The 24297-nt window shown below is 41.1% G+C and overlaps 4 protein-coding genes across 6 annotated transcripts; 3 read left to right on the forward strand and 1 right to left on the reverse strand.

Moving 5' to 3' along the window:
- Positions 1–412: 412 nt before the first annotated feature.
- Positions 413–2604, reverse strand: hddc3 (HD domain containing 3). Its single transcript, XM_072379943.1, has 4 exons — positions 2369–2604; positions 1390–1445; positions 1068–1308; positions 413–617 (listed from the first exon to the last, which is right to left on the reverse strand). The coding sequence occupies exons 1-4, from the start codon at positions 2478–2480 to the stop codon at positions 487–489; spliced, it is 540 nt and encodes a 179-aa protein (XP_072236044.1). The 5' UTR covers positions 2481–2604; the 3' UTR covers positions 413–486.
- Positions 2589–11707, forward strand: vps33b (VPS33B late endosome and lysosome associated). Its single transcript, XM_072379937.1, has 24 exons — positions 2589–2669; positions 2996–3092; positions 3957–4037; positions 4132–4193; positions 4285–4334; positions 5296–5363; positions 5456–5501; positions 5580–5674; positions 6591–6695; positions 6812–6902; positions 6986–7063; positions 7737–7810; positions 7881–7967; positions 8050–8140; positions 8218–8292; positions 8514–8578; positions 8655–8709; positions 8787–8833; positions 9585–9717; positions 10090–10163; positions 10286–10387; positions 10477–10552; positions 10675–10794; positions 11500–11707. The coding sequence occupies exons 2-24, from the start codon at positions 2997–2999 to the stop codon at positions 11577–11579; spliced, it is 1851 nt and encodes a 616-aa protein (XP_072236038.1). The 5' UTR covers positions 2589–2669; position 2996; the 3' UTR covers positions 11580–11707.
- Positions 11708–11956: 249 nt separating this feature from the next.
- prc1b (protein regulator of cytokinesis 1b) lies at positions 11957–19368 on the forward strand. 3 transcript variants are annotated; one of them, XM_072379923.1, is made up of 15 exons: positions 11957–12148; positions 12373–12505; positions 13409–13531; positions 13770–14003; positions 14636–14803; positions 15025–15174; positions 15255–15402; positions 15478–15614; positions 16312–16407; positions 16498–16644; positions 16720–16833; positions 16923–17036; positions 17515–17694; positions 17819–17853; positions 18641–19368. In XM_072379923.1, exons 1-15 carry the CDS (start codon positions 12138–12140, stop codon positions 18687–18689), a joined length of 1839 nt encoding a protein of 612 aa, XP_072236024.1. In that variant the 5' UTR covers positions 11957–12137; the 3' UTR covers positions 18690–19368. The 3 variants fall into 3 exon arrangements, with proteins under 3 accessions (XP_072236024.1, XP_072236026.1, XP_072236025.1); XM_072379925.1 differs by lacking the exon at positions 17819–17853 and having other exon boundaries at positions 11958–12148; positions 17515–17617; XM_072379924.1 differs by lacking the exon at positions 17819–17853 and having other exon boundaries at positions 11961–12148; positions 18641–19366.
- Positions 19369–20760: 1392 nt separating this feature from the next.
- On the forward strand, positions 20761–23741 carry ptpmt1 (protein tyrosine phosphatase mitochondrial 1). Its single transcript, XM_072381186.1, has 4 exons — positions 20761–21015; positions 21517–21597; positions 21779–21970; positions 23205–23741. Exons 1-4 carry the CDS (start codon positions 20869–20871, stop codon positions 23331–23333), a joined length of 549 nt encoding a protein of 182 aa, XP_072237287.1. The 5' UTR covers positions 20761–20868; the 3' UTR covers positions 23334–23741.
- The last annotated feature ends 556 nt before the right edge of the window (positions 23742–24297 follow it).

The following is a 24297-nucleotide window of genomic DNA, read 5'->3' on the forward strand; positions in this document are numbered from 1 at the left end:
CTACAAGTAGCAAATTAATCAGTATTTTGTCTGACAATAACAACTTAAACATGCAAACACTAAATCACCAACATGAATTCAGTTTAAACGTTCTGGCAGAATACAGACAGGTAGCAAATAATACATACTTAACTGTTAAGCTGAAAGACTAATATTCCAGGATGTTACTTGGTTTGGTTTGTGCCCCAAGGGGGCAGGGTTACTCAAAACATTTCTATGGGGTCTCTTCCAATGCAAACATCAATGGTTTCTGAATGGATTAATGGGTATAATGTGAATCAAAACCACCAGGTCTGCATCCATCTTCCTTTATTTTATCACATGCAGGTACATCAATCTGTGAATTCATATTTTACAGAATTTACCGTAGACAAAGTGTAGCACAAATTTGTATGAAATACTATATTTAAAGTTATTGCTTTATATGAGAATGTTTTTTATTTGGGATTCGAACAGTCCGTTCTCCAGTGTGTTGCGACTTTGCTGTCAAAGCTGGACTCCTCTCTGTCTGAACAACTCGTCCAGCTTCTCCTCCAGAGCCGGGTTCGTTCCTTTGAGGCCTTTCACCACCTCACAGGCCCACAGAAAGTACTCCTGGACTCTCTCAGCTGTCCAACCTGCCAAGCACACACACAAGCAGGAAAGAGTGTGGGAAGTGAATTCATCAAAAGACCTTTACTGGTATTAGTACTGCTTCTAGTATTGAAGTCTTCCTCGAATATAAGTATCTGACAGTAGTTAATAACTTCTTTGAAGGGCCCAGTTTCATTAAACATTTCAAGCCAGCAATCCATGAAGTAGTCATGGTAACTGATCTGGTTTACGCTTTACTGTGTAAAACTGTCTGAAATTAAAAGATAAACAAAAATCCACATAAGAATCCCATCATATCCTTTTTTTTTGCCATGCTGCCACAACTTTGTCAGATTTAGAAGTTGTAAATATAAATTGTGTTTACTATCAGTTATCCAGCTGTGCTGTATCCTTATGTAACTACGTAACTTAGCAGATAACATCCTGGGCGCAGCCACAGTTTCTGAGTGGCGACAGTACAGAGAGGTGCTGACCGACAGGTGTGCAGCGGTTCAGATCCCTCAGGTTGTACAGCTTGTCTGCCAGTTTCACCAGTTTGGCTTGTCGGCTGCAGTGAGCTGCGTGCTCCACCTGCAGATGCTTCCTCTCCTGCTTCGACAGACTTTTGTCATCCGTCACTTCCCGGACGATGCGCGAAACAACCGGCCCAAATTTAGCTTCAAGCTCTGCGGGGGTTGTGTCCGTGTCCTCCACTGTGTCATGAAGCAGAGCGGCCTGCAGAGATGGACAGCACACAGGCTCAGACAGCAGACCAATTACCTGAGTGCATCTGACCACTTACAAACAATGACGCACTTGCAAAACCTCGATGTCCGTGACTCCTCCTTCATGGCTGAGGATTCTTGCCACTCCTTAAAAGTACAAGAACAGAACTATATCAGAGAGGAAAATCAGCAAGAATCATACTGTTTCATCACTAAGGTTGCAGATGACACAACTGATGGTCGTTACTACAGCTACAATGAGGATGTAGCTTGATGTAACGTTACTGGTATAAAGAAGAAATAATGAAAGAACAAATGTTAGAAAAGTGCAATCTTAAATATCTGGTTACAACTTCTAAAGACCAACTTTAAAATGTTATGCCAAGTCTCACTGGTCAAATCTAATGTAGTATTTTTGAAGCCAGCACAATATCAATTAATGAAAGCTTTCAAATGATAAATTCAATCATAGAAGTTTGAAGCAACTCTGTAAATGAGACAAGTTTTATGTCCAATCTGTTCAAGTTCATTTCCACAGCTGTGATTTAAGAGTCAAACTCATCAGAAAGTATCTCAACCTTTTGATTTGACCTTCACATACAATTCTAACTTTAGATTTAAAACTTTTTGAGGGAATATCTCAAAATAGTATCTCAAATTTTTTATTTCAAAATTTTGACTAAACGATTACAAAGAGTATTACGAAAATTATAATAATTTTAAGAAAATTACTAAAATTTTACAAAGTATCTCAAGGACTAAGCCTCTAATCTTGAAAATGAACATTTATACCAAGTATCTCAAAATGTTGAGATAGTATGTCTTTTTCTTAGCTAAATATCTCAGTTTTTACTTTGTATCTCAGAATTTTAGAGATACAATGTCAAAATAATTTTGACAAAGAAACTACTTCATGCTTCTTCAAAATTTCCAGTAAGACGTATTTCGTCAATCAACATATCAAAATTTATGACTCACAGTCTCAAAATCATAATTGTAAATGTCTCATATATCAAATTAATTGTAAAACCTGGTTTTATTCTACCAGCACAGGCAGGCTTCCAACCCACCAATGGGGTGGTTAATATACGGCGTTCCCTCTGGATCTTTTCGTCGCTGGTTACGATGTTTGTCCGCAGCGAAATTTACAGTTTCTAACAATAACGTCGCTCCTGAATTCATGCTGAAAATGACTTAGTGTCCAGTGCCTTATCTTTTTACACCACTTTGATAGTTTCAAATAAGCAGCGTCAGGTGACTTGAGTTATGAAGAATTTGTTCTATCGAAAGCGTTTCAGTCCGTTCCTTGTTACGTCCGGAGGGAAACAGCAGCTCACATGATCGATTCCGTTTTATTACTTCCGGAAGCAGGTAGCTACTACTATCAGCTTAACGCTTATTGCTGATGTTTAGACAGACAAACCCTATCTTAATTTATGTTATATGTTTAATAATTTCTGTGGGTTGAGATGTCGCCAGTTTTTGACTGGCACATTGATATGTCAGGTGTGTTTTTAGCCTATACGCTAGCATAGCTGGCAGGCTTACCACAGCACAGATTCCCTCCCTGTCCAGTGTGTTTCATCTCTGGAATTGCTTGTCATGTCTCTGCAGTTGTAATGGTAAAAGGATATATATTTTTTGTCTTTGAGCAGTGGGTGATTGTTGATTGTTGTCCTGTCGTCGTTGTCGTCCAGAATGGCTCACAGTGCCAGGAGAGATTCCCCGGAGCTCCCTGACTTTTCTCTGCTGAAGAGACTGGCCAGAGATCAACTCATTTACCTGCTGGAACAGGTAGGAACGTGTCTCGTTGCCACGTCTCTCCTTACTTTGTGCCTGTTGGGTGCCATCTGGCTTCAACTGAGGATGCAGCACTTGTATTTTCACTGGTTTTATTTCACTTACCACACAAAGACCATTGATAATTCTACACCAAACATTGCTATTGCAGTGGAGATGTTGCACATCTGACCACATCCCACATGTAGTGTAACAGTAAAGAAGTGAGCATGAAACACTTTATGTCCTTTTTATGTTTTTAATTAAAGTATTTGGTGATATTTTCTCACATCTAGCCCCTGTTGAGGTGTATTTGTATGAATGTCAGTGTCCAGCTGTTGAAGGATATTGCTTATATTTAAGTCAAATCAGTTTTTCAGCCAATTTTGTTATAGACATACTTGTTCAGGAGGCAACAGTGGACTCTGGGTTGGTATAAACTTATGTGAGTTCTCTTGTACTTTCCAAATATCTCAAACCTGTTGGTTTAAAGACATGGAACCTCTGAATGAGTCCTGTTGTGTGTGGCGCTGGCATTTTGGCAATGGATCGTTTGGGCCTCTGTGGATTGCTCCTCAAGCAGTTTGTGGTAGTGTGACACAGCACTTTGTGTGGGTTCTGGAGGATGATGCTGTTACAGACTGATGTTACTATTGGGCGTGTGTCCGTGGGTTTTTAACACTATTTAGATTCATGTCAAAGTAACCTCCACATGACTGCCAGGACCCGAGGTTTTCTAGGTTTTACCAGTGCTTTATAACAAGATAATCAACATTACTCACTCCATCCAGCAGTGGTTTTAATGTTGTGGCTGATCTATAAAGAGAACGAGGTCAGGACCTCGCTTGTGATCTGTCTCTTTCTTCTCTTGCCACACAGCTTCCAGGGAAGAAAGATCTCTTCATCGAGGCAGATTTGATGAGTCCACTGGACCGCATTGCGAATGTGTCGACACTGAAGGTGAATCAAAGTAGCTGCTTGTTTTTTGACTCATCAGATTCTGGTGAAAAAAATGGATTTCCAACAGCTTTTTAAAAATGTCCCTTTTGTGCAGCAACATGAAGTCGACAAATTCTACAAAGTGGAGCACAAACCTATCATAAGCACCTCAGATCAGTGAGCTGTTCATCTTCACACTGCTGTAATACACGGTTTCACACACACCTGACGTGACTGCCTGACAATGTGGCGTTTCCATCTCTTACAGGCTTTGTTTTCTGATCCGGCCGAGAATAAAAACTGTCAAGTGGATCTGTGGTGAGTACAGCTGTTGTCTGTTTTATCTCAGCTCAGCAGTTTTATTGCTGATGTTTTTCATCAAATTGGAAGAAACTGAAAAAGCACACGTTATACATCCTGTTTGTAACCAGTTCAACCCAGTTTTTCCAACCGAACAGCCTTTGTGGCAGAGATTCAGCAACGTACTGGAAGCACATTTTGGTCCATTTTTATATGAAAGCATCAGGAATAAACTCATGTCACGTTGTTGTGAGCTTTGTCATGTGGTGTGTTATTTCCAAATTGAAAATTTAGAGGCGGACATGGTAAGCAGCCATATTGATGCATGAATAAAAAAGTTTGTCCCTCCACTTTTACATTACCCCCCCCCCCCCCCCAAACTGATCTGTTGATAAAAGACTGGTGAAGTCTATATTTCCTGCTGTTTCCACTGAATTCTGACCCTGCCATCTGAATCAAGACAAAATGTTTTTAATCTTTCTTTGCCCTCTTTGCATGAACCCGAGTCCTTTTTTTGCTTTGATTTAATTTTAGCTGCCGTTAGTCGTTCCTGGTGCAGTTGGTGGAATCTGCTCGGAGGTTTTTTGTGCTCAGAGATGTTCTGCAGGCCCTCGTCTGACTGAGTGGTCACATATTTGAGTTACTGCTGCCTTTATCAGCTCGGTATGGCCGTTCTGATGATAGTTTTTCCATAAAACTGCCAGTTTTTTTTAACGAATCCTTATAAAACTCCAACAATAGTTCAGCAGTGTCTTAAATACTCGAGCCTGCATGTTTGTGACCAACAACAACGTCACATTCAAAGTCACGTAAACCAACTTTCTGTCAGTATCACGTCTGTAGAGCACAGATCTGCTCAAAGTACCAAGAAATCGCTTCGGTGTCTTGCTTTAAATGACTGCAGCGACTTCGTATTTTTACCTGAATGCTGAATTTAACACATTGAATAATGGCAGGTGTTGCAAACAATTTGTTCCAGATGTGGTCAACGCTGACAAGGCAGCAGGAAAATTTAGAAGATACAAAATAATCTTCAACCCCCGGAAGGTACGTCCTCCCCTGCTGCCGTGTCACGCTTTGATTTGTTATTTAAGGAGTTGTTGATCTTCACCTGCTGCTCTTTCCTTTCTGCTGTTCAGTTATATGCATGTGACGCTGTGCTGGAGGAGCAGGGCATCTTTGGAGGTGAGCGCTTGTTTTATTTAGGAGCAATAATCAGTGTGTGTGAGAGGAAGTGCTGACAGTGGTTCTGTCTCCTCACAGATGTAACCACCGATGAATGGGCTTTCTACCTCCTTCCACTTGATGATGACATTATCAGTATGGAGCTGCCAGAATTCTTTCGAGACAACTTTCTGGTAAATAAAGGGTCTGACAAGTTGGCTGAAGTCATTCACCAGTTTGTGGCTTTTTAACTGGTCACACTGATCAGCACTCATTTTACATTTTATACAGTACGAATCCTCATTGGTCTGTGCTTTCAGTCACGTTTGTTTTTTTTTTTTGGCTCTGGCAAATCGGCAGTTCCCAGCTTACTTAAAGAGCATCGCTGTGTGTGCGCCAGCTTGGGAATGTTGTCATGGATACCATACTGCAAAATGCATGATTGTTGATAGGTTCTATCAGCATAGTGTGATTTAATCAACTCTCACTGCTCTTGGAAGGTAGAACAATCAGAACGCTGCCTGCTGGATCCCCAGAAACTGGCAGACATAGAGGGTGAAACCTTTTGCTCATGAAAAGCTTTGGAGGTAGAGACCAAAGGCAAAGTTAGGCAAGAATAAATGAAGCATAAATATTGGATTTCCATTCACCAGGTGGACACAGACACGCTCCTGGTGAAACTGGGTCGAAAAAAGAAAAGATTGTCGCCAAAGAACTACAAAACTCACTGGTTCCACCATTTTTTTGGTGAATAGTTGCTAAGTTTCTAAGTTTTCTTCTCTGGTAAAATGAATGTCTGAGTTTTCAGATTTTCTACAAGTTTGAAGGACAAAAGTTTACTTTGGGATGAGTGAAGTCCACTTTTAATCTGGTTGGTGACAGAGAAACCGGTTACAACCAGTTGTCTAATACATCAACATGGAAAAGAACATGAAAAGGACTCACATATAGTCAGACACTAAGAGAAAAAACAGTGCTTATACCTTTACTTCCCTTTAAAGCCGAAATGATGTGAGGATTCTTCCTCTTTACACTGGAACATCCTGTTTTACACCTTTACATAGTTTCTCTTCAGTTGAAATAACCAGATGTTGCATATGAAACCTTCAGGCAGGAGATCAGCGGTGGGTGAGGACAGCTGGCAGTGCTCTGCACCTCCTCCACTCCCTTTATGGCCCGTTCTCTAAGGTCTATGGGATTGGACGCTATTCAAAGGTACCAGTGGCTAAAGACATGTTTTATCATCTTAGATTTGGTTTCTGTGGTAGTTTTTGCATATTGCACATGCATATTTTTGCATACTGCCAGTAAATGTCATTGCCCGACAACAGATGACTTACGAGTCGTGGAGGGAGCAGGTGGAAGAGGGAGAAAAACAAGCTCATCGAGCTGAAATCGGGAATGTTTTTCTCATCGACCGCGGTAAGAAGCCTCATGTCCTCAGAAGCAGATCCCACGCTGTGCTGTTGTTCCTTCCCACCCTGACATCATCACTGTCTTTGCAGATGTGGACTTTGTCACTCCTCTTTGCTCACAAGTTGTCTATGAAGGACTCGTGGATGATATTTTTCGAATCAAATGTGGTGGGTATTAGTTGGCGCTCAGTTGTTTTGATGGAAAAGACGTGTCCACACTCATGCTGCTGTTTTAAAACACGTCTCGACGGTGGCCCCTTACAGACAAGGTCGATGTACAAGTCACTATAAGGAAAATACAGTCTCCAGGAGACATACACTCATACAAATATGGTATAAACTGGTTTCCAGGCTATAATGGCTGCAAACTCTCTGACAGGTTCGACATAAATACTTAAAGGATGACACCAGGCATATGCTAACATTTAGCATAAGTGTTCAAGAACAATTTTAAGGCATGCAAATGCTGTGATGCAGAGAACTAGTGTTTCAGGAGGGGTCAGCGTGTGGAGAGAAGTGAGCGCTACAGCTCGATGTGGACAAAGACACCAAAGTGTACCACTTTACCCGGTTTGTGAGACCTTAAATATGTAATCAACTCAGAGAAAAATCAGATGGCTAAAAGCAAACTTTTACATATGATGTGGAAGTCCTGAGGTGCTGTGATCCAGTTAAAATAAAATGTGAATCGAATTGCTTGTATTTTCTTAGATGACCGATGATATCAGATTTTTCAAGACTTTGACACTTGGAACCCCGCCCCCATCTGTGTCATTAACCAACAAAGTCTGCGTTTTTCTTCGTGTCAGAGTGTTCTCTCATTGTAGCGTCTCTTCTGCAGGATGTGTGGAGTTTGGTTCTGATGGCACCTCCTCTGACAAAAGTGTGAAAGTCATGCTGAACTCCCAGGATAAGGTAGGACTGATACACGAGCTGACGTCTCCGCTGCAGATCTGAGAGTAAATGTTTCTGTCGTGTCTCGCAGGTCTTCAGTGAAATCAGAAACGAGCATTTCTCCAACGTCTTTGGATTTCTCAGCCAGAAAGCCAGGAACCTCCAGACCGCATACGATGTGAGCAAATATCCACAATCCTCATCCTTCCCTGTAATGAAGGTGTCTGGCGTGGCTAACGCCTTCTTTTCTAACCGCGCAGAAGCGGCGGGGGATGGACATAAAGCAGATGAAGACGTTTGTGTCAGAGGAGCTAAAGGGCCTGAAGCAGGAACATCGGCTGCTTAGCCTACGTGAGGACGAACCAGACGTGAGCGGCATTATCCCGTTTTATCATTGTAACGCTGCATTGTTGCTCTTTCTCTTTCAGACATTGGTGCCAGTGAATCTATAATGAAGAAGAAAACGAAGCAGGATTTCCAGGAGCTGCTGAAGACAGAACACTGTAAGAATAATCTGCTCATACATTAGATTCAGCTTTTAATCGATGTCCAGCTCGAGGTGTTGGACCCTCTGATTTAGCTAAGAAGTAGAACATTTTTCTGCACATGGTTTGATAAGTGAACTTTGGTCTGATGTGTGGTCAGTAAAACGAAAACCAAGCTATGATTTGAGCTTTCAGTTTTGTGCACAGACTGAAGATCGTGACTTTTTCTGTTCCCTCAGCTTTACTTGAAGGATTTGAAATCCGTGAATGTATTTCTTTCATAGAAGAGCACATCAACAGACAGGTGGGTGAAGCTGATCCCAGTCAGTCTGTTGAATCAGTCGCTCCCAAATCTTTCATTTTTCATTCTTTCCCTGTAGGTCTCAATGATAGAAAGCCTGAGGCTGCTTTGTCTTCTGTCCATCACAGAAAATGGTAATCTCTTTTTCTCATGATAGCAAAAAAGGAAATGATTCACGTGTTCATAAATCTGCAATTCCATTTTCTCACAGGACTTCTGCCAAAAGATTACCGCTCATTAAAAGCACAGTATCTGCAGGTGAGCATGGGGAATCGTGCCTGCGTGCACACGCTGGTGCACGATCCAGAAATGAATGTGAACCAGTTAATTTTAATGGTGAACTTTGAATTAGAATTTTTAATCTGTGTGGACTAAACTTTAGTTCTTGTGAACTTTTGAACACTGTGGCTGGGGTCAGACAGTCCAAATATACCACGGCGATGACTGGAACAACCAATCCTGACTGTTTCTGGGGTGGGGCTTGTCAGCTAACTTGCATACCTTGTGAGGAGACAGTCGATAGCTACTGTAAGCGAGGGGAAGTTTTCTGGGAGCTACCTAACCGGTACTATAGTGGCCAGAAACTAGCAGGCACGAGCTGCTAGTTGTGGGCGGAGATGTGGGTGAGGTCAGATTTGTTGACCCCCATTCAATGAATGAGGATGAGTCATAGTCAAGCCAATCTAAGGCTGTGAGAGATTTTTCTTGGAATGGGAGTTTAATTTAACAGGAGGCTGTGCTTTAGTCAGTCAGCTTTGTGTGGAGTTAGTTTTTTCCTCAGGACAGATTATGTTTCTCAGAATCAGACCACCTGTGTCTCTGATCTCCTCTTTGATAACAGACACAAGCATCCAGGACAGTCTGTCAGAAAGCATTTAGAGACCGATGAGCCCATATCAGTTTGATTCTTTGTGATCCCTACTGACAGGGAGAAAAATATACCTCGGCCTCACTCTGATCACATGTCTCTGGTGTAATCTGTAATATTCTCGCTGCCTGACCACGTCAGAGCTATGGAGTGGACCACCTTCTCACGTTTTCCAACCTGAGACAGTTGGGCCTGCTGGTTGAGCAGCAGCCGGGGGAGACACTGACGGCTATGGAGAGCAAAATGGGCAAACTGGTCAATGACCGAACTGCAGGTAAAACAGGCCTTAATCCCACTTTAATCCAGTGTTTTTCAGCTCCAGTCCTCGGGACCCACTGCCCTGCATGTTTGTGATGTGTCCCTCCTCCACCACACCTGATTGAAAGGATCAGCTCATCATCAGGCTCTGCAGTGGCCTGATAAGGAGCCGTTCATTTGAATCAGGTGTGTTGGAGGAGGGACACATCAAAAACATGCAGGGCAGTGGGTCCCGGGGACCGGAGTTGAAAAACACTGCTTTAATCCCTTTATTCACGGTTGCATGCATACAAACCATGGCTTAATGCTTTTATGTCGACGAGAAGACAGACGTTTATAGTTGTGTTTGTTCGTTCTGGTTTGAGTCTTTTTTTGTTTGGTTTTGCAGGAAAGCTGACTGATGCCTTTTCCTCTCTGGCAAAGAAGAGCAATTTCAGAGCCTTGAGCCGAAAGCTTAATCTGGTAAAGAGTGGTACTCTTAGCTGTGTAAAAAAATGACTAATCATGGTGAAAAATACTTTATTTGTCCAAAGCACACTGAAAAGATGTACGTTATTAAGGTTAGGGGAATGTTTTGTGTGAAGGTGCCGAAGTCTGATGAAGAATATGACCTTCGCGTCCCTCGTGACATGGCTTACATCTTCAGTGGCGCTTACGTCCCTCTGAGCTGCAAACTCATCGAGCAGGTGAGTCCATCAGCTGGGCTCATTCACTCCACAGGAAGGGACTTAACGTAACCAAGCGTATTCTGTTATTTCCGGTGTCTTTTGTGTAGGTGTTGGAGCGTGATGGTTGGACAGGCCTCGAAGAAGTCACCAGACTCCTGAATGGCCATGAATTTGCTGTCACAGGTTTGATTACCAGGAGAATTAATATGTCATTTAAGGAAGCTGGAGTCACTTCACAAATCAAAAGTAAATCCACATCTAAATGTTTGGGATCATTGAGCACAGAATGTTCTGTTTCACATCAGGCAGCAGCGCAGCTGATTTAAAAGCAAAGAATGACGCTAAACGGATCATTCTGGTGATGTTCCTTGGTGGATGCACATTCTCTGAGGTTTCAGCTCTCCGTTTCCTCGGCAGAGAGAAAGGTAAACATGGTCTGAATGATGATCTTTTAGGTTGCCAGACTTTAACAGTTTTAGTATTATTATTATTATTAGGGATCCTGTGCCAGTATTCTTTTATAGTAGTATAACATGTCTGTTATGTTTTTGCACATCCAGTTAGTTGATTATTTTAATTTTATTTATTGTCATAACTTCCCTTCAACTAAATAAACTGTCGTCCATCACATCATACTCAATAAGATTAACTTTGGTTGGCTAGTTAACAACATTAGTTCATTTGAAACTATGTTCTTATTTGCCAAGACTTATTAGTATGTCCTTGTTTTAAAGAGGAGTACTTTCTAAAACTACCCAAGTAGTGTCCTGGTGTAAATGTGTATTCCTAAATTAAAGAAATTCATGCAATGTAAATGTGTAAAAATGTGTTTTTCATTTATTATTTGACAATTAATTGTGTATGACTGAGTGTATCCCGTAGGATATAAACACGTGTATGTGTATATATATATATGTGTATATATATATATATATATATATATATATATATATATATATATATACTACCATAATGTCTTACAGGGAAACTTACTATAAAATGAGCCAATAAATATTACAGTTACAATAAGAAGTTACAATATCACAACAATATATCATTATGTTGTTGTTGTTGCTGAAATTAAATGTATGAAATTAGGTGAAAAGATTATGTCTGTTGTCTCGTTCCAGGTTATAAATTCATTGTGGTAACAACTGCCATTACGAACAGTTCAAGACTAATGGAGGCTTTGCTGGGCAACCAGGTATGAGGCCAGACTGCCTGACCGAAATAAGACGTATTCCTGCTACCGTTTGTCAAACATTCCTCTCAACACTGAGCTGTAAAAATGTATAAAGCGAATAAATGTGTGTTTTTTAAAAAAAAAAAAAAAACAAAAACAAAAAAAAAGTGTTGTTGTTCTTTTGATGTAATTTGTTACATAACCTAAAGGTCGCTCCTTGGGTCTTCTGTGACTTAATTCATCGGTCAAGAATGAACAACGGTCACTTTTGTGTTGGAACGCTGCATCACACCGCACCCTCCTTGTAACCGTTGTGTTTGTTTTGAGGTACTAGCGCAACCGTAGCCGCTCGGCGTTGGGCGGTTCCTTTTCCCGATCAAGTGGAGAAACAGCGGCCCGTTTTGTGTAGTACAACACGCGCACTCTCAGAACGAGCCAATCACAGAACAGAATGCTGTTGCACGCGTATTTTGAACCGCAAACGGACTAAACTGAGAGCAGGCAGAGAGGAGTCGATCTGCAGCTTGTCTTTCGGATAAGTTTCGGTTATTTTAAATTCACCACCGTCTGGTCTGGGATTTAACGATGAGAAAGAGGTAAGGTGGAAGGTTTTTTTTCCACGTTGAAGCCAAAGTAAGAGTAACGTATAGTAAGACTAAATTAAAGTATCAAAATGCTAGCTAATCTGAAGTCAACGTCTCTTTGCTTAAACTATAGAGCTAGGACCGTTTAATTTGCTTTTAATATAAAACGCGACTAAATTACCGATTTTCTGCAATATAATCTTTGACAAACGAACTGATCACGTCCATCATTGCAGCGAGGTGCTCGCAGCAGAGGCTGTGTCGTGCCTGAATAAAGCGCTGTGCCAGTTGAAGGACATTTGGGAAGAGATCGGCATTCCAGAGGACCAGAGACTACAGAGAACTAATGTTGTCAAGAACCACATAAAAGTAAGCTTTTAAATGTCTGATACCCCGACAAATGCATCTGGTGAGGTTGTGAAGACACGTTTGGGTGTTTTTGTATGTTAATGGTAGAGAACAACAGGTGGGGGGTGCCTGGAGAGGGCAAAATCACTAATTTACCTGTTTTCTGAGACCTGTTGCCATGTAACATCTAGTCATTTATGAGCTACGTAGATCTTTCCCGGATTAGATTTTTGTACCGTATTAGTTTCCAAAAAAAGGTTATCTTTACATCTTAAAACAATTTGAGTTCAGTTTGCTGTAAAATGACATTAACAGGTTCTTAGATGCTCATATACGTCTTCCAGTTTGCTTTGGACATTAAAGATCATTCGATTTGAACTAAAACTGTCTCAACATCATCATATGATTGTACTTTTGATCTTTAAACATGGTGACTTTGTATGAGCTATTAGTTGGTTAATCCATCCACTTTCAGCTGATGTTATTAGTAAAGATGCCAGAAAGAATTAATAAAAGTTTATACACATCAAATGACAAAAACTTTATGCACTTAGCAAAGTATTTGACTTGTATCATCCTTACCTGACTCATCTTTGGCTAGTTTGACCGTAACATTTGTTTAAAAAAAAGGGTTTTCTGTTTCTGCAGTAGTTGCACTCGTATAGTTTCAGCAGATTAGTTAAAATTTTCATTAGTATTTGCATACAGCTGTGGTTAAATTTCTTTGCACAGTTATTATAACGTATACCTGACTCAGACGGTATGTTTTCCTGCAAGTAGATGAAGTCCACAGCTGGTTTGGAAAATGAATAAATTACTAATACGTCTCTATTCCTGCCAGCCAAAATGATTTTCACAAAGCTTTGTTCCTGGATGCACAGTCATCTCCCCAAGCTGATTTAATTTGTCATATTTGTCCAACAGAACTTACTGGAAATGATGATTAAAGAAGAGGAATCTCTGAAAACGAGACTCATAAGCAGCATTAACATATGCAGGACTGAAATGGAGAAACTCTGCTTGGAACTCCATCTTTCTGTTTTTGAGGTGACGGCTTCTTTTTCACTGTTGATAACTGCATTGATGAACAACTGTTGACTGGGTTATACATTTTGGACGTTACAGCTCCTCCTAAATAACATTTTTAAGAGATCCTGAAGTTATTCTTTTTATCTTGGATTTGTGCTTCATGAACACCTTTACAGGCTTTAAGTGGAGTTTGGTGGTATGACAGTTGGTTTAAAAATGTCTGTCAGAATGAATTTGTTATCTTTTGTTTGTTCAGGAGGAGGAAGGCGTCAGCATGCTCCAGCAGGAGAAGAACATCCGCACACAGGTGGAGGCTCTGATGAAGGAGAAGGCTCAGCGGATGCAGCAGCTGAAAGCTCTGCTGGACCAGGACCAGGACCTGTGTGACATTTTGTGCTCCATACCATATGGCATCGCTCCAGACTCTGTCCCCACTCTGGAACAGCTGGATAACTTCCACCAACACATCATCAACCAGAATGCAGAGAAGGTCAGGGCTCTTTGATACATTTACATCTCCTCTGCTTTGTTATTTTAACTGTGGACAGAAAACCTGTATTTCTTGTGTAAGCCTGTTCATACGAGAAGTCCAAGTGAAATTCACCAAATTCTCTTAACCACACACACTCGCCATGAATAACTGGTTCCACTCCTTTTCCTACTGCCGGTGCATGAGCTGACTGGAGGTGGCCATGAGCAGTGAGGGGGGGGGGGGGGGGGGGGCAGACTGTTTCTGAAATGGAGGAGAATAAAACTTTAACATCAGTGCTCCACGGAGGAATGGGAATCATTTGGTGGTTACTGACCAGCCTGGAATCCAACAGAGTCCCCATAATGTTGTTGTTGGGTGTTCAAACAGCTGTTGTGTGTGTGTGCATCAACCATGTGATTGGAGTGGGAGTATCTGCCACTCTCACTGCTGGATTTCAGCTGGGTGTCCTGCGCTGGCGCTGATTTGCTGTTTCAGTGGTTTGCAGACTGCACCTACATGGCGTTCTGCTCTTATACTTTGTGACATTCCACAAACAAAAGATTTGTGTGTTTACTCTATGGAAGTACACTATTTTGGGTCATTTTCAAGCAATTTCAGGCTCCGTATGACTGTCTGTTGGCTGTTTACAGGTGAAGCGTTACGCTGAGTTCATGGAGCTGAAGAAGCAGATCATTTTGTACATGGAGGAGCTGGACCACACCCCCGAGACCAGCTTCGAGAAAGATGTCTGTGAGGATGAGGACTCCTTTTGTCTTTCCAGAGACAATATCACATCACTCAAACTGCTTCTTTGTCAGGCAAGATTGTTTTCATAATGGATCATCAGCTTTATGGGATTAAGCTCTTTGGGTTTAATAGAAATAGTTTTTAAGGTTTCCATCATAATCGGGGCTTTAAAGATGTTTCACTGCATATGACAGTCCTGGTGATTTTTGGACATTCTAATTGAGATTTTAATATAAGTATTTAGCACCTGAGCTGCTGAGTGATGTTAGCTTGGTCCTTGTTGATCCTGCAGCTGGAGGAACGTAAAGCAGAGAACGAGGCGATGTGTGAGAGTCACAGAGAAAAGATGCAGCGGCTGTGGGACAGACTGCAGGTTCCCCAAGAGGAGAGGGCGATGTTTAACGAACACATGGTCTCATCCAAGAAGAGGAACCTGGAAGCGGTGAGAAGACCCGTCTATGTGCAGCAGATTTTTCTCCTTCGTCTATTCTTTCATTTCACGCTTTTATTTTTCTTCCTCAGTTACAAACAGAAGTGCAGCGTTTAGAGGAGCTCAAACTGCTAAACATCCGCAACGTCACAGATGCCATCCGCTCGGAAATTGCCGTGTTTTGGGAAAAATGCTTCTTCAGCATTGATCAGCGGCAGGCGTTTGCTCCATATTTTAGCGGTGGGTTCTCTTGACGTTTAATCGCAGTTTTTAAAATATTTCTTTCAGCTGACACTGTGAATTGACCCTTTTTAGAGGATTTTAATGAAGAGCTGTTGGCTCTGCATGATGATGAGATTCAGCGCTTAAAGCAGCATTATGAGGCTCACAAGGAGCTTTTTGATGGGGTCCACAGATGGGAAGAAAATTGGAGACACTACTTGGAGCTGGAGGTGAGTGTTTTTGGGGGGGGGGCAAAGCCCCTATTGTTATAGATTCTCTTGTAAGTTGGAAGAATTGCATATTTTGTTTATTCTTTTCTTACACTTTAAAGTGAATGAACGGACGTGGCAATAATCTTAAATGTTTTACTTACTGCAGCTGGCAGTCCTTACACTTTCCTGTGTGCTCTCAGTTGTCACCACTGAGTACAGGCAGGGAAACGGTGCAAGAAGAGTTGTGCTGTTGTGGGGAGCCTTTAAAAAAAAGAATAAATGCTTGGCAGCTTGTCGGTTGAAACATCTGTTTATTGCTGTCACAAGTGAACCTAAAGCATGGAGCTCAGGGATGCCGTGCAAACTGAACGCATCGGTGAACAGGAGATGCTGTTGTTAGATCTTATCTCACCTGAAGCCTGTTCATAACTGCCACAATATGATACAAATTGGTCTGATCTACAAATGGATAGTTTAGAGCCCAGCAAGATGAATTCTCCAGCGATTGTGATTGGTTGAATCTTAAGAAAAGTCATGACCCCAAGAAAGCCAAATTGCTGTGGCAAGAGTTAAGCTTTTAGGCTTCAGAGCTGCTACCCGTCACTGTCATTAGCACACCATCAAACCCAGACTATTTCTACATGCATAGATTAATTTCATGTCCATGTTACAATGCTGCTTGTTGATATGACAATTTCATCTTCATCATTTGTAGAAAAAAGCAACGGACCCTACGAGGTTCACCAACAGAGGAGGAAATCTTCTAAAAGAAGAGAAACAGAGATCGGACCTACATAAAAACCTGCCAAAGGTACATGAACGCCACGGCCAATTACAATTAACCCGATAATGGTCCCAATTCTGACTGTAACTATGTTGTTTTGTTTCTGTTTTCTACAAGCTGGAGAAGAAATTAAAAGCCCAGATTGATGCCTGGGAGGGTGAGCAAGGCCGGGAGTTCCTGGTGAACGGCCAGAAGTTTCTGCAGTATGTGGAGGAACAGTGGGAGCTGCACCGAATAGAGAAGGAAAAGGAGAAGCAAGAGAGGGTGAGCAAGTTGATTATCACGATCTCAGTCTGCGTTTGCTGCAAAGTGTGTTGACTCCTGTGTTCCTCTTTACAGCAACTAAAGAAGAACAAGCAGACCGAGGAGGATATGCTGTACGGCACAGCGGTGCGAACCCCGAGCAAACGCAGATTCCTCGGCACTACCACTCCAAATAAATCACGAAAGATGGTAAAGTCAGCTCCTGACTAACCTTGGCAGACTGGAGTCAGTTTTTGCTGCCTCTTCAGCACTAACCCGTCTCCTGTCTCTTTTGCCAGTGTAATGCAACCTCCAGCATTTCTAGCGGCACCTCTAACAGCACCATGCGCTCTGTGTATGGTGGAACGGTCTGTCGCTCGCCTGTGCCTCGCCCTCCACTCTCAGCAAACAAGGTTGGTCTAATTCTGAAGAGGAAAGAAGGTTTCGCACAAAACTTTAAGAAAGCGTCGTGTGAGATGGAGCGACACAAATATGCATGATCATGCAAGCTTTGGGCTAATTCAGCGCTTGAAAGATGGATCTTAGTTTATCAATCAGACAGCAGAATTAACAAGCTATAACATTCATATTTATCCACGTTCTGTGGTAAAATATGGCTGATTTGTAGAGTTACGCTGCATTCAAACCACTCAAAACGGCATTCTTTACATCCCATTGTATGCTTCTGAGTACACAGCAATGCACGTGTTTGTATCTGTCCTTATGTTCGTGCAAAATCTTTCTTAAACTGTCAATTAGAACCAGAAAATGTCCGTTCTTGTGCGGGACTCATTATCGTGATTTGGGGATGCGTAAAGATTTTGGTTTTTCCATCTTTGTTGCTCTGCCCCGCTCGTCTGATGCGTTTCCCTCCTGCTGTGGATCTTCCAGACTCCAGCAGCACGGACGCCAGGTGGCAGCAGACCACCGCACCCAAAAACGCTCGGCTGCAACAAGGAGAACGAGGCCCAGCTGAAGGGGACCCCTCTGAGTGGTGCGTTGCAGACCCCCCCCTGTCCACAGCGTAACTTCAGCATAGCCTCTGTTGCCAGCACATATTCAGAGTTTGTGGTAATTTACACTTTTGTCTCTAATCTTTTTTCTGTCTTTTTCCTCCTTGCTGTGCCATAACACAATTCAGCATATAGTGAAAAAGAAAATGTAAACATGCTAATCATGTAAATTTATATTTTAGAGGGACTTGGTCAACACTGAATCTGTTCAGTCGAGGTGTGTTTGGAATCCTAAGACTTTGCGTTAATCCAACTAATCTCTGTTCTTTGTAACTGCATGGATCCTGTAGGGGAAAAAAGCTCTAAAGTGAAACTATGCATGTTTTTACCTTTAAAGTGTTTGCTTTGAATAATAAGACATTAAATGGGATCCAGGGGATCAAGTTCAAGAAACAGATCTGTGAATTTAAGGGATTTCCAGACACTAAAACCCAGAAACACACTTGTATACACAGCCCAGCCCCAAAAAAAGACACAATGTAGAGAACTCATGTGACTTTTATAAATGGAATAAATTTAATTAAGTTCATCAAATATGCAGTCAGAACTTGTGGGGGGAGGGGTTCAGCCGCATTGGTCACATGTTAAATCTGCGTGTGCATTAGGGCGAGGCTGCACGTCGCGTTTCTGCAGGCACAGTCTCCATTTCATTGCGATTTATTGTCAAATGTACTGTGAATAGCTAAAGCTAATTCGCTGGCATGAACAAACTTGACTTTGATGTTCACCTGAACTAACGCCACGGCTTTCCAACCTGCACAAGCAGCCATTTTAAACCCATTTCATCAGGTTTCTGAGTGATTGTCCTCTCACTGTTTGAAACTAACAGCCTTCACAAATGCAGTGTAGCATTTAAAGTACAGCTTGTATCTATTAAGCTGTCGGGGCTTCCTAGTTTCTCTTTAAATTGACACACGAGCTGTTTCCTGGGAACCTAAATGACTGGCAACACGTGTCGTATTGTTGCACTGAAACCGACCTCACGCCCACTCCTTCTTCCACAGCGAGACCTGTCCAAGGCCTCTGACGCCAAGATCCAGCACGACATCCTGAACTCCACCACCACCAACCTCTGACCTCTCCACTCAGATGGGAATATCATCGTCCTTCCAATGAGGTTCAAATCTCATTCAAATAGCATCATTACCGGTCACTCGTATCAGCATTTATTAGTAAATGAAGGTAATATATTAAGTGTTAAATCAGTGATGAAACAAGAACAACGACTGTGTCATTGAGTGTTGAAGGCGCTGTCTTTGCTTGGTTAATCACGGTCAGAGGAAAAAGGTTTGTCATCAGCGAACACTACTTTGGCCTCCCAATTCCGCCTGGTATCCAAATGTATTAAATGTTGCCTGTATTTAAACTGCACACTGTTTTTTTTAGACAAACGGAAGAAGGGTTAGCTTTCTGTAGTTATGCAATCTGGGGTTACAGACAAAATATGTTATGAAGACATTGCACTTTTTATGAGAAAAAATATTTTGCAGCATGTAGTGTAATTTTACACAAGCTCACACTGTTCTTTCCAAATCTGTTGTTATATGCGTTTTTTTTTTGTATATATTTCTCTATTTCCTGGTTTCTTTAAAGGATATACTGCTTTTTCACAAATGTTTGGCCATTAACTGTTGAATTGATGCTGTATAATAGTTTAGTTCAATCATATGAATTCACTATCATGGCTGATTTGAAGAAAGCTTTTCAAAATATAAAAAAGTTTTTCAATCCTAAAGACTGACGTGTTTCTTGTCTCAGTTTCGTGTTTGAAAGTATTTTGTTTGACATGTCGAAGATAATTCATGCTACCACAAAGAGTTAGTAGAATCTGTCAATATTCCCATGTTGCCCTAAAAATCTTCTCCAGCTTATTTTTCAGCATTTTGGACTTTTTTTTCTCTCCAAGATTTCACACTTAAATCAAAAGACAGAAAAATCTGTCATCAGAGAAACATACTTTCTCCTTTTTTTTTCTTTTTGTTTTTTTTCTACAATCAAGAGAATTATAAAATGAAAGCTTACGCATCAAGTCAAAATTCTTTTTGACCTTATTTTGATACTGAGATTGTTGGGAGATTCATTTAAGAGAAGTTTGAACTAAACCATTTATCCACTGAGCCATTATAAGCCTTGAATGCAGTTTAAATTAGACTTCTTGCTCTGTGACATGATTCAAAGCTGCAGTTCAACATTTAAATCAATACTCAGTGTCTTTAGAACAGGAATTACGCATAAACATCTGATTTAATCTGAATCACTTGAGCTATTTAACAGAAGATTCATTTGACGTTAGCAAACAACAGCTTAAGCACCTTTAATTTAATCAGTGTTGGTTAAACCAGTTTGCAGATTGTAACCATGTCTTGCTTTGACCGTAGGCTTTGAATTTGTTCTAACTTCACTGACCCTTTGTCCTGAAGCTCGTGTATTTTCTGGCAGGAAAAAACTTTGTTTAAATGAATAGTTGTCGGTCTTCATTTTAAGTTGTCTTGGACTGAAAAGCTGCATCTATCCAGTCTCCATATCCGCTCAACCGTAGACCCAGTTTAGAATCACCAAACAACCTACTCCACACAGATGGGGGCTGCACCTGCAAGCCAAAGAGTTAAGTCTGTTATTATCAAAGAATATTCAAGGGTTCTTAAAGTGGAAGAAGTTGCCGTAAGATTCATGAGTACCTCAAGTAATGAAATACAAACCTGTGGTGAATTGCATTATTTAGGTGTATTTTTGCTTCTTTGTCATTTTTAGCCTTCTTGCTCTTGCAAAATGATACTGACCTTTACGCCTGGTCAAGGGTCCAGCTCAAATTGTTTGATTTATAATAAAACAAGAAACTAAAGCCACAAAGATGGGAAAAGCTGAAAAAATGCATATAAATATCTGAGAAAATTGCTCCGAGATTGACTGAAAGAGAACAGACAACTTCATCAACACATAAATACATGAAAAAAAGTCATTGCTTTGTTGACAGTTTACTTGCATTGTAGGTTATGTGTCTTTCTGTTTTAAGATAACTTTTATTTATGGAAGCCACGGGGTTTATTTTGAAGGGTTGACACCGGAAGTTATTTTGAAACCGGTGACAGACTTCCGGAGGCGGAACCTGAATTCAATGAGAAACACACGATAAGTCAGACAGCATACAGGCTGACCGCGGCAACGAGTCGCAATGAAAGTTTGACTCAGTTTTTATTTAATTTGTCTTCAGCCTGTCACAAACAGCTCAGCCATGTCGGGAGCGTTAGCGAGGCTGCTCTTCTACCCGACGTTAGCTTACAATGTTGTCATGGAGAAGGTGTCCTCGCGGCGGTGGTTCGACCGGGTGGACGAGACGGTCGTCCTCGGAGCGCTGCCGTTCAGATCCATGACCAAGCAGGTCAGACTGTCAAACACCAGCGTCTGTAGCACCGGACTCTTTAAACCGGGACTAGATAATAACATAGACTGCATATGCGTGTGTTTGGTTAAAATAGGTGGACATTTAGAGTTTAACGTGTTTATCACAGAGCGCTCTGTGTGTTTCAGAATGAATGAACCAGTTGCTGTTTGAGGCTGTTTTCCAATGTTGGATAAAGAATTTCACCTGTTAAACAGTGAAGGGCCTCTTTCCCAAAATACCAAATTGCTCTCAATAGATGACAGGTGCGGCCAGCAATGCCAGTTTAGCACGTGGACTCCTAAATTATGCAGCCACTCAGCTGTAATATGTGCAGAATGTGGTTCGTCTTGTTGGCATTAGTAAGCATTAGCAACCCTCTGGGTATCTTTGTTCTAAAAACAACAAGCAGCTATGAGATTGGTCCCAAAGTGGTGACCAGCCTTCGACTATGAGTGTGTGTTTAGCTTGAACTGATAATGGCTCTTTATTGTGTTGCAGCTGGTTGAAACAGAAAATATTCGAGGAGTTATCACCATGAATGAGAATTATGAGACCAAATATTTCTGCAACTCAGCCGAGGTGAGTCTGTCTGAACATCACTGCACTATGGTTTGCTGTTTAATTGGACTGTATGTGGTTCTAAAAGCCTTTAAATCAAATGAACAGTCTTCTTGGTTGGTGACACCACGCCACAGGTGTTTAAGAAAGAATCCCACAAGTGGTTGAAGTGACAGTTTGATGTGTGCGATGTTGGGTGCAGGAGTGGCAGGCTGCTGGTGTGGAGCAGCTGAGGCTGAGCACTGTGGACCTCACCGGCGTCCCCAGCCTGGAGAACCTCCACAGAGGCGTGGAGTTTGCCCTGCAGCACCGAGGGCAGGGAACCAGCGTGTACGTCCACTGCAAGGCGGGACGTTCCCGCAGCGCCACACTCGCAGCTGCATATCTCATACGGGTCGGTATTTCACTGTGAGGCGCTCACGGCTCGTGCTGAACTTTATCCTGGTCACCAGCGATAATTAGATGAGAAAAAACTTTGTATACAGGAGGACATTTTCAGTGTTTAAACTGTTGAATACAAATCAAGTGAAATGTGAATCGGATAAGTTCTTATTTCATTCACAAATGTTCTTTTGTTGGAAGTTTATGTTCATGTAAAACCAAAGTCAGAACGAGAACTTGCGTAATGTTCTCATGCTAGAGAGAACATGTGGTGTGGGTGCATCTTTATTATAGATGGTCTTGGAAACTATGTGAATAAGTCCTAAACTGTAAATCTGTGACATTTTACATGATTGTACCTTATAATTTGTTTCATAATCAACAGTTAAATGATGAAACTGCACAGTTTTCAGACATTTTTCAGGCAATGACCCTGTTTCAAATCAGTTTAAGTGGCTGTTAAATTGGATTTCTAATCTTGTGAGCAAAGAGCACACAGTGCCCACCTTTGTCCTTCACTGATTGGTTTAAATTGAATGGAGACGCTGAGTCTTATTGTGAGATTTCCCACCCATATGATACTCTTTGTTTTATTTATTCACATTTTAATCGGCAACCAAAGTGGAAGGTTACTGCTCCCAAACATTGTTTCTTTGGTAACATTGGAGGTACATATGTTGTGGTTTGTTTCTTTTAACCTTTTCTTTCACAAAACTGGTCACAAACCAGGTGAAACAACTTCCTAACTAACCTAGCTTCTCCCCTTTTTATTATTATTCGTCACTAAGTCACCTATTCTATAAAAATGGTGGAAAACTAAAAGAATTAGCCTTTCGCATCACTGCAGATGTCATTAAACCAAAAAAACAAATACTTCCCTTCCTTTTAACACCAGGGTGTATAGTCCATATATCACATGGAAATGCAGACAAATTTTGAAAGTAACCCTTAAACTTATGACTTAAAGCTGTAATACAAACTTTTTAAAAGTTATTCAGAATAAATGCATCCTATGGCACGGATGCAGGATAATAATTGGTTACTCTGACAAATGCTAAATCAAGTTAAAATGTCATAATTGAATTGAGTTACTGAGATAAAGATGTTATTTTTAATCTGTAGCATGCATACTGTCCTGACTGTCTGTGGAAAAGATGTCTGATATTTTCATTGCTCAGTCTGAGCTCCTTGTTCCTGTCTGCTCAGCCGGTTGGTTTTGACCATTTGTGCCTTTTTCCTGCTGACAGTTACACTGCTGGACTCCGGAGGAGGCCTGTCAGAAGCTGACGTCTGTTCGACCGCACATCCTGGTGCGCTCGGCTCAGCTGGAGATGCTCAGGACCTACTATCAGCAGGTGTGTGGACAGTCCAGCTGAGAGAGCAGAGAGGCTGGTCGGCCCTCCCTGTGTTCCCACTGAGGCTGCAAGATTGGACTCGGAGCCTTGATTAAAGCCACAGTTGCATCAAACACGGCTGCTTTCAGCCAGTCGTCCTCATCTCAATGGACAAAATGTTCATCTTTATGTTTTAAAATCGGGTTTTCATGAGTTTTACTTGAAATGGCAAGTTTTTTTTTTTATTAATGACAAATCGATGAGCAAAAAGACGATTTGGAATCCTGTAAATCATATCACTTTTGCATGATTCCCGAGTTTGTGTTGAAATTTATGTCTTCAAAAGCCTTCATCTGGTTTTACCCAACAACACCTAAATATTTTATAAGAAAAACTGCAATTATTAGCATCTATCTTTAATAATAAAACACCACTCTAAACTGTATTCTTTTTTTAATTGAACTATATAAAGATAATTTTTAGTTATTAATATTTAGTGAAGATGTTTGTGTTTACTGGAGTTTTATTGCAATTTAAGAGGTTTTCCTACAGTGGCCTTATTACTTTAAAAGTGTTAACTTTGAAGTTAAATAAATATTTGTGAACTGAATACAGAGTCATGGTATTGATGCTTCTATTTTGTTGTCATTTGAACATTTATTTTATTTTTTTTGTGACATGAGTAATGATTAATTTACAGTATGTTTGACCACTTGTAGTACAAGCTACATTCACAGACTGCTTATTAATCTGTAAATTGGGCACATTTGTTTGTCCTACACACACTGACACACTTGTATGTCTGTCAGGGGAAATTGTATTAGGTATTTTGTCTAAGGAGTCTTCAAAATATGGAGTAGATGATCTGGAATCCACCAAAAATATGATTTATTTTGATATCTTTTTTTTTTAAGTCTTGCAGTTTTGGGTGTGGTGCAGGATTTTGATTTTGTATGGAAGCCCTAAACGGTCATACGTGCATACATTTTATTCCACCTGTTTTCCC

Source organism: Leuresthes tenuis, unplaced genomic scaffold (genome assembly GCF_036924035.1).
Source record: "Leuresthes tenuis unplaced genomic scaffold, fLeuTen1.0.hap1 SCAF_2, whole genome shotgun sequence".
Taxonomy (NCBI): Eukaryota; Metazoa; Chordata; class Actinopteri; order Atheriniformes; family Atherinopsidae; genus Leuresthes; species Leuresthes tenuis.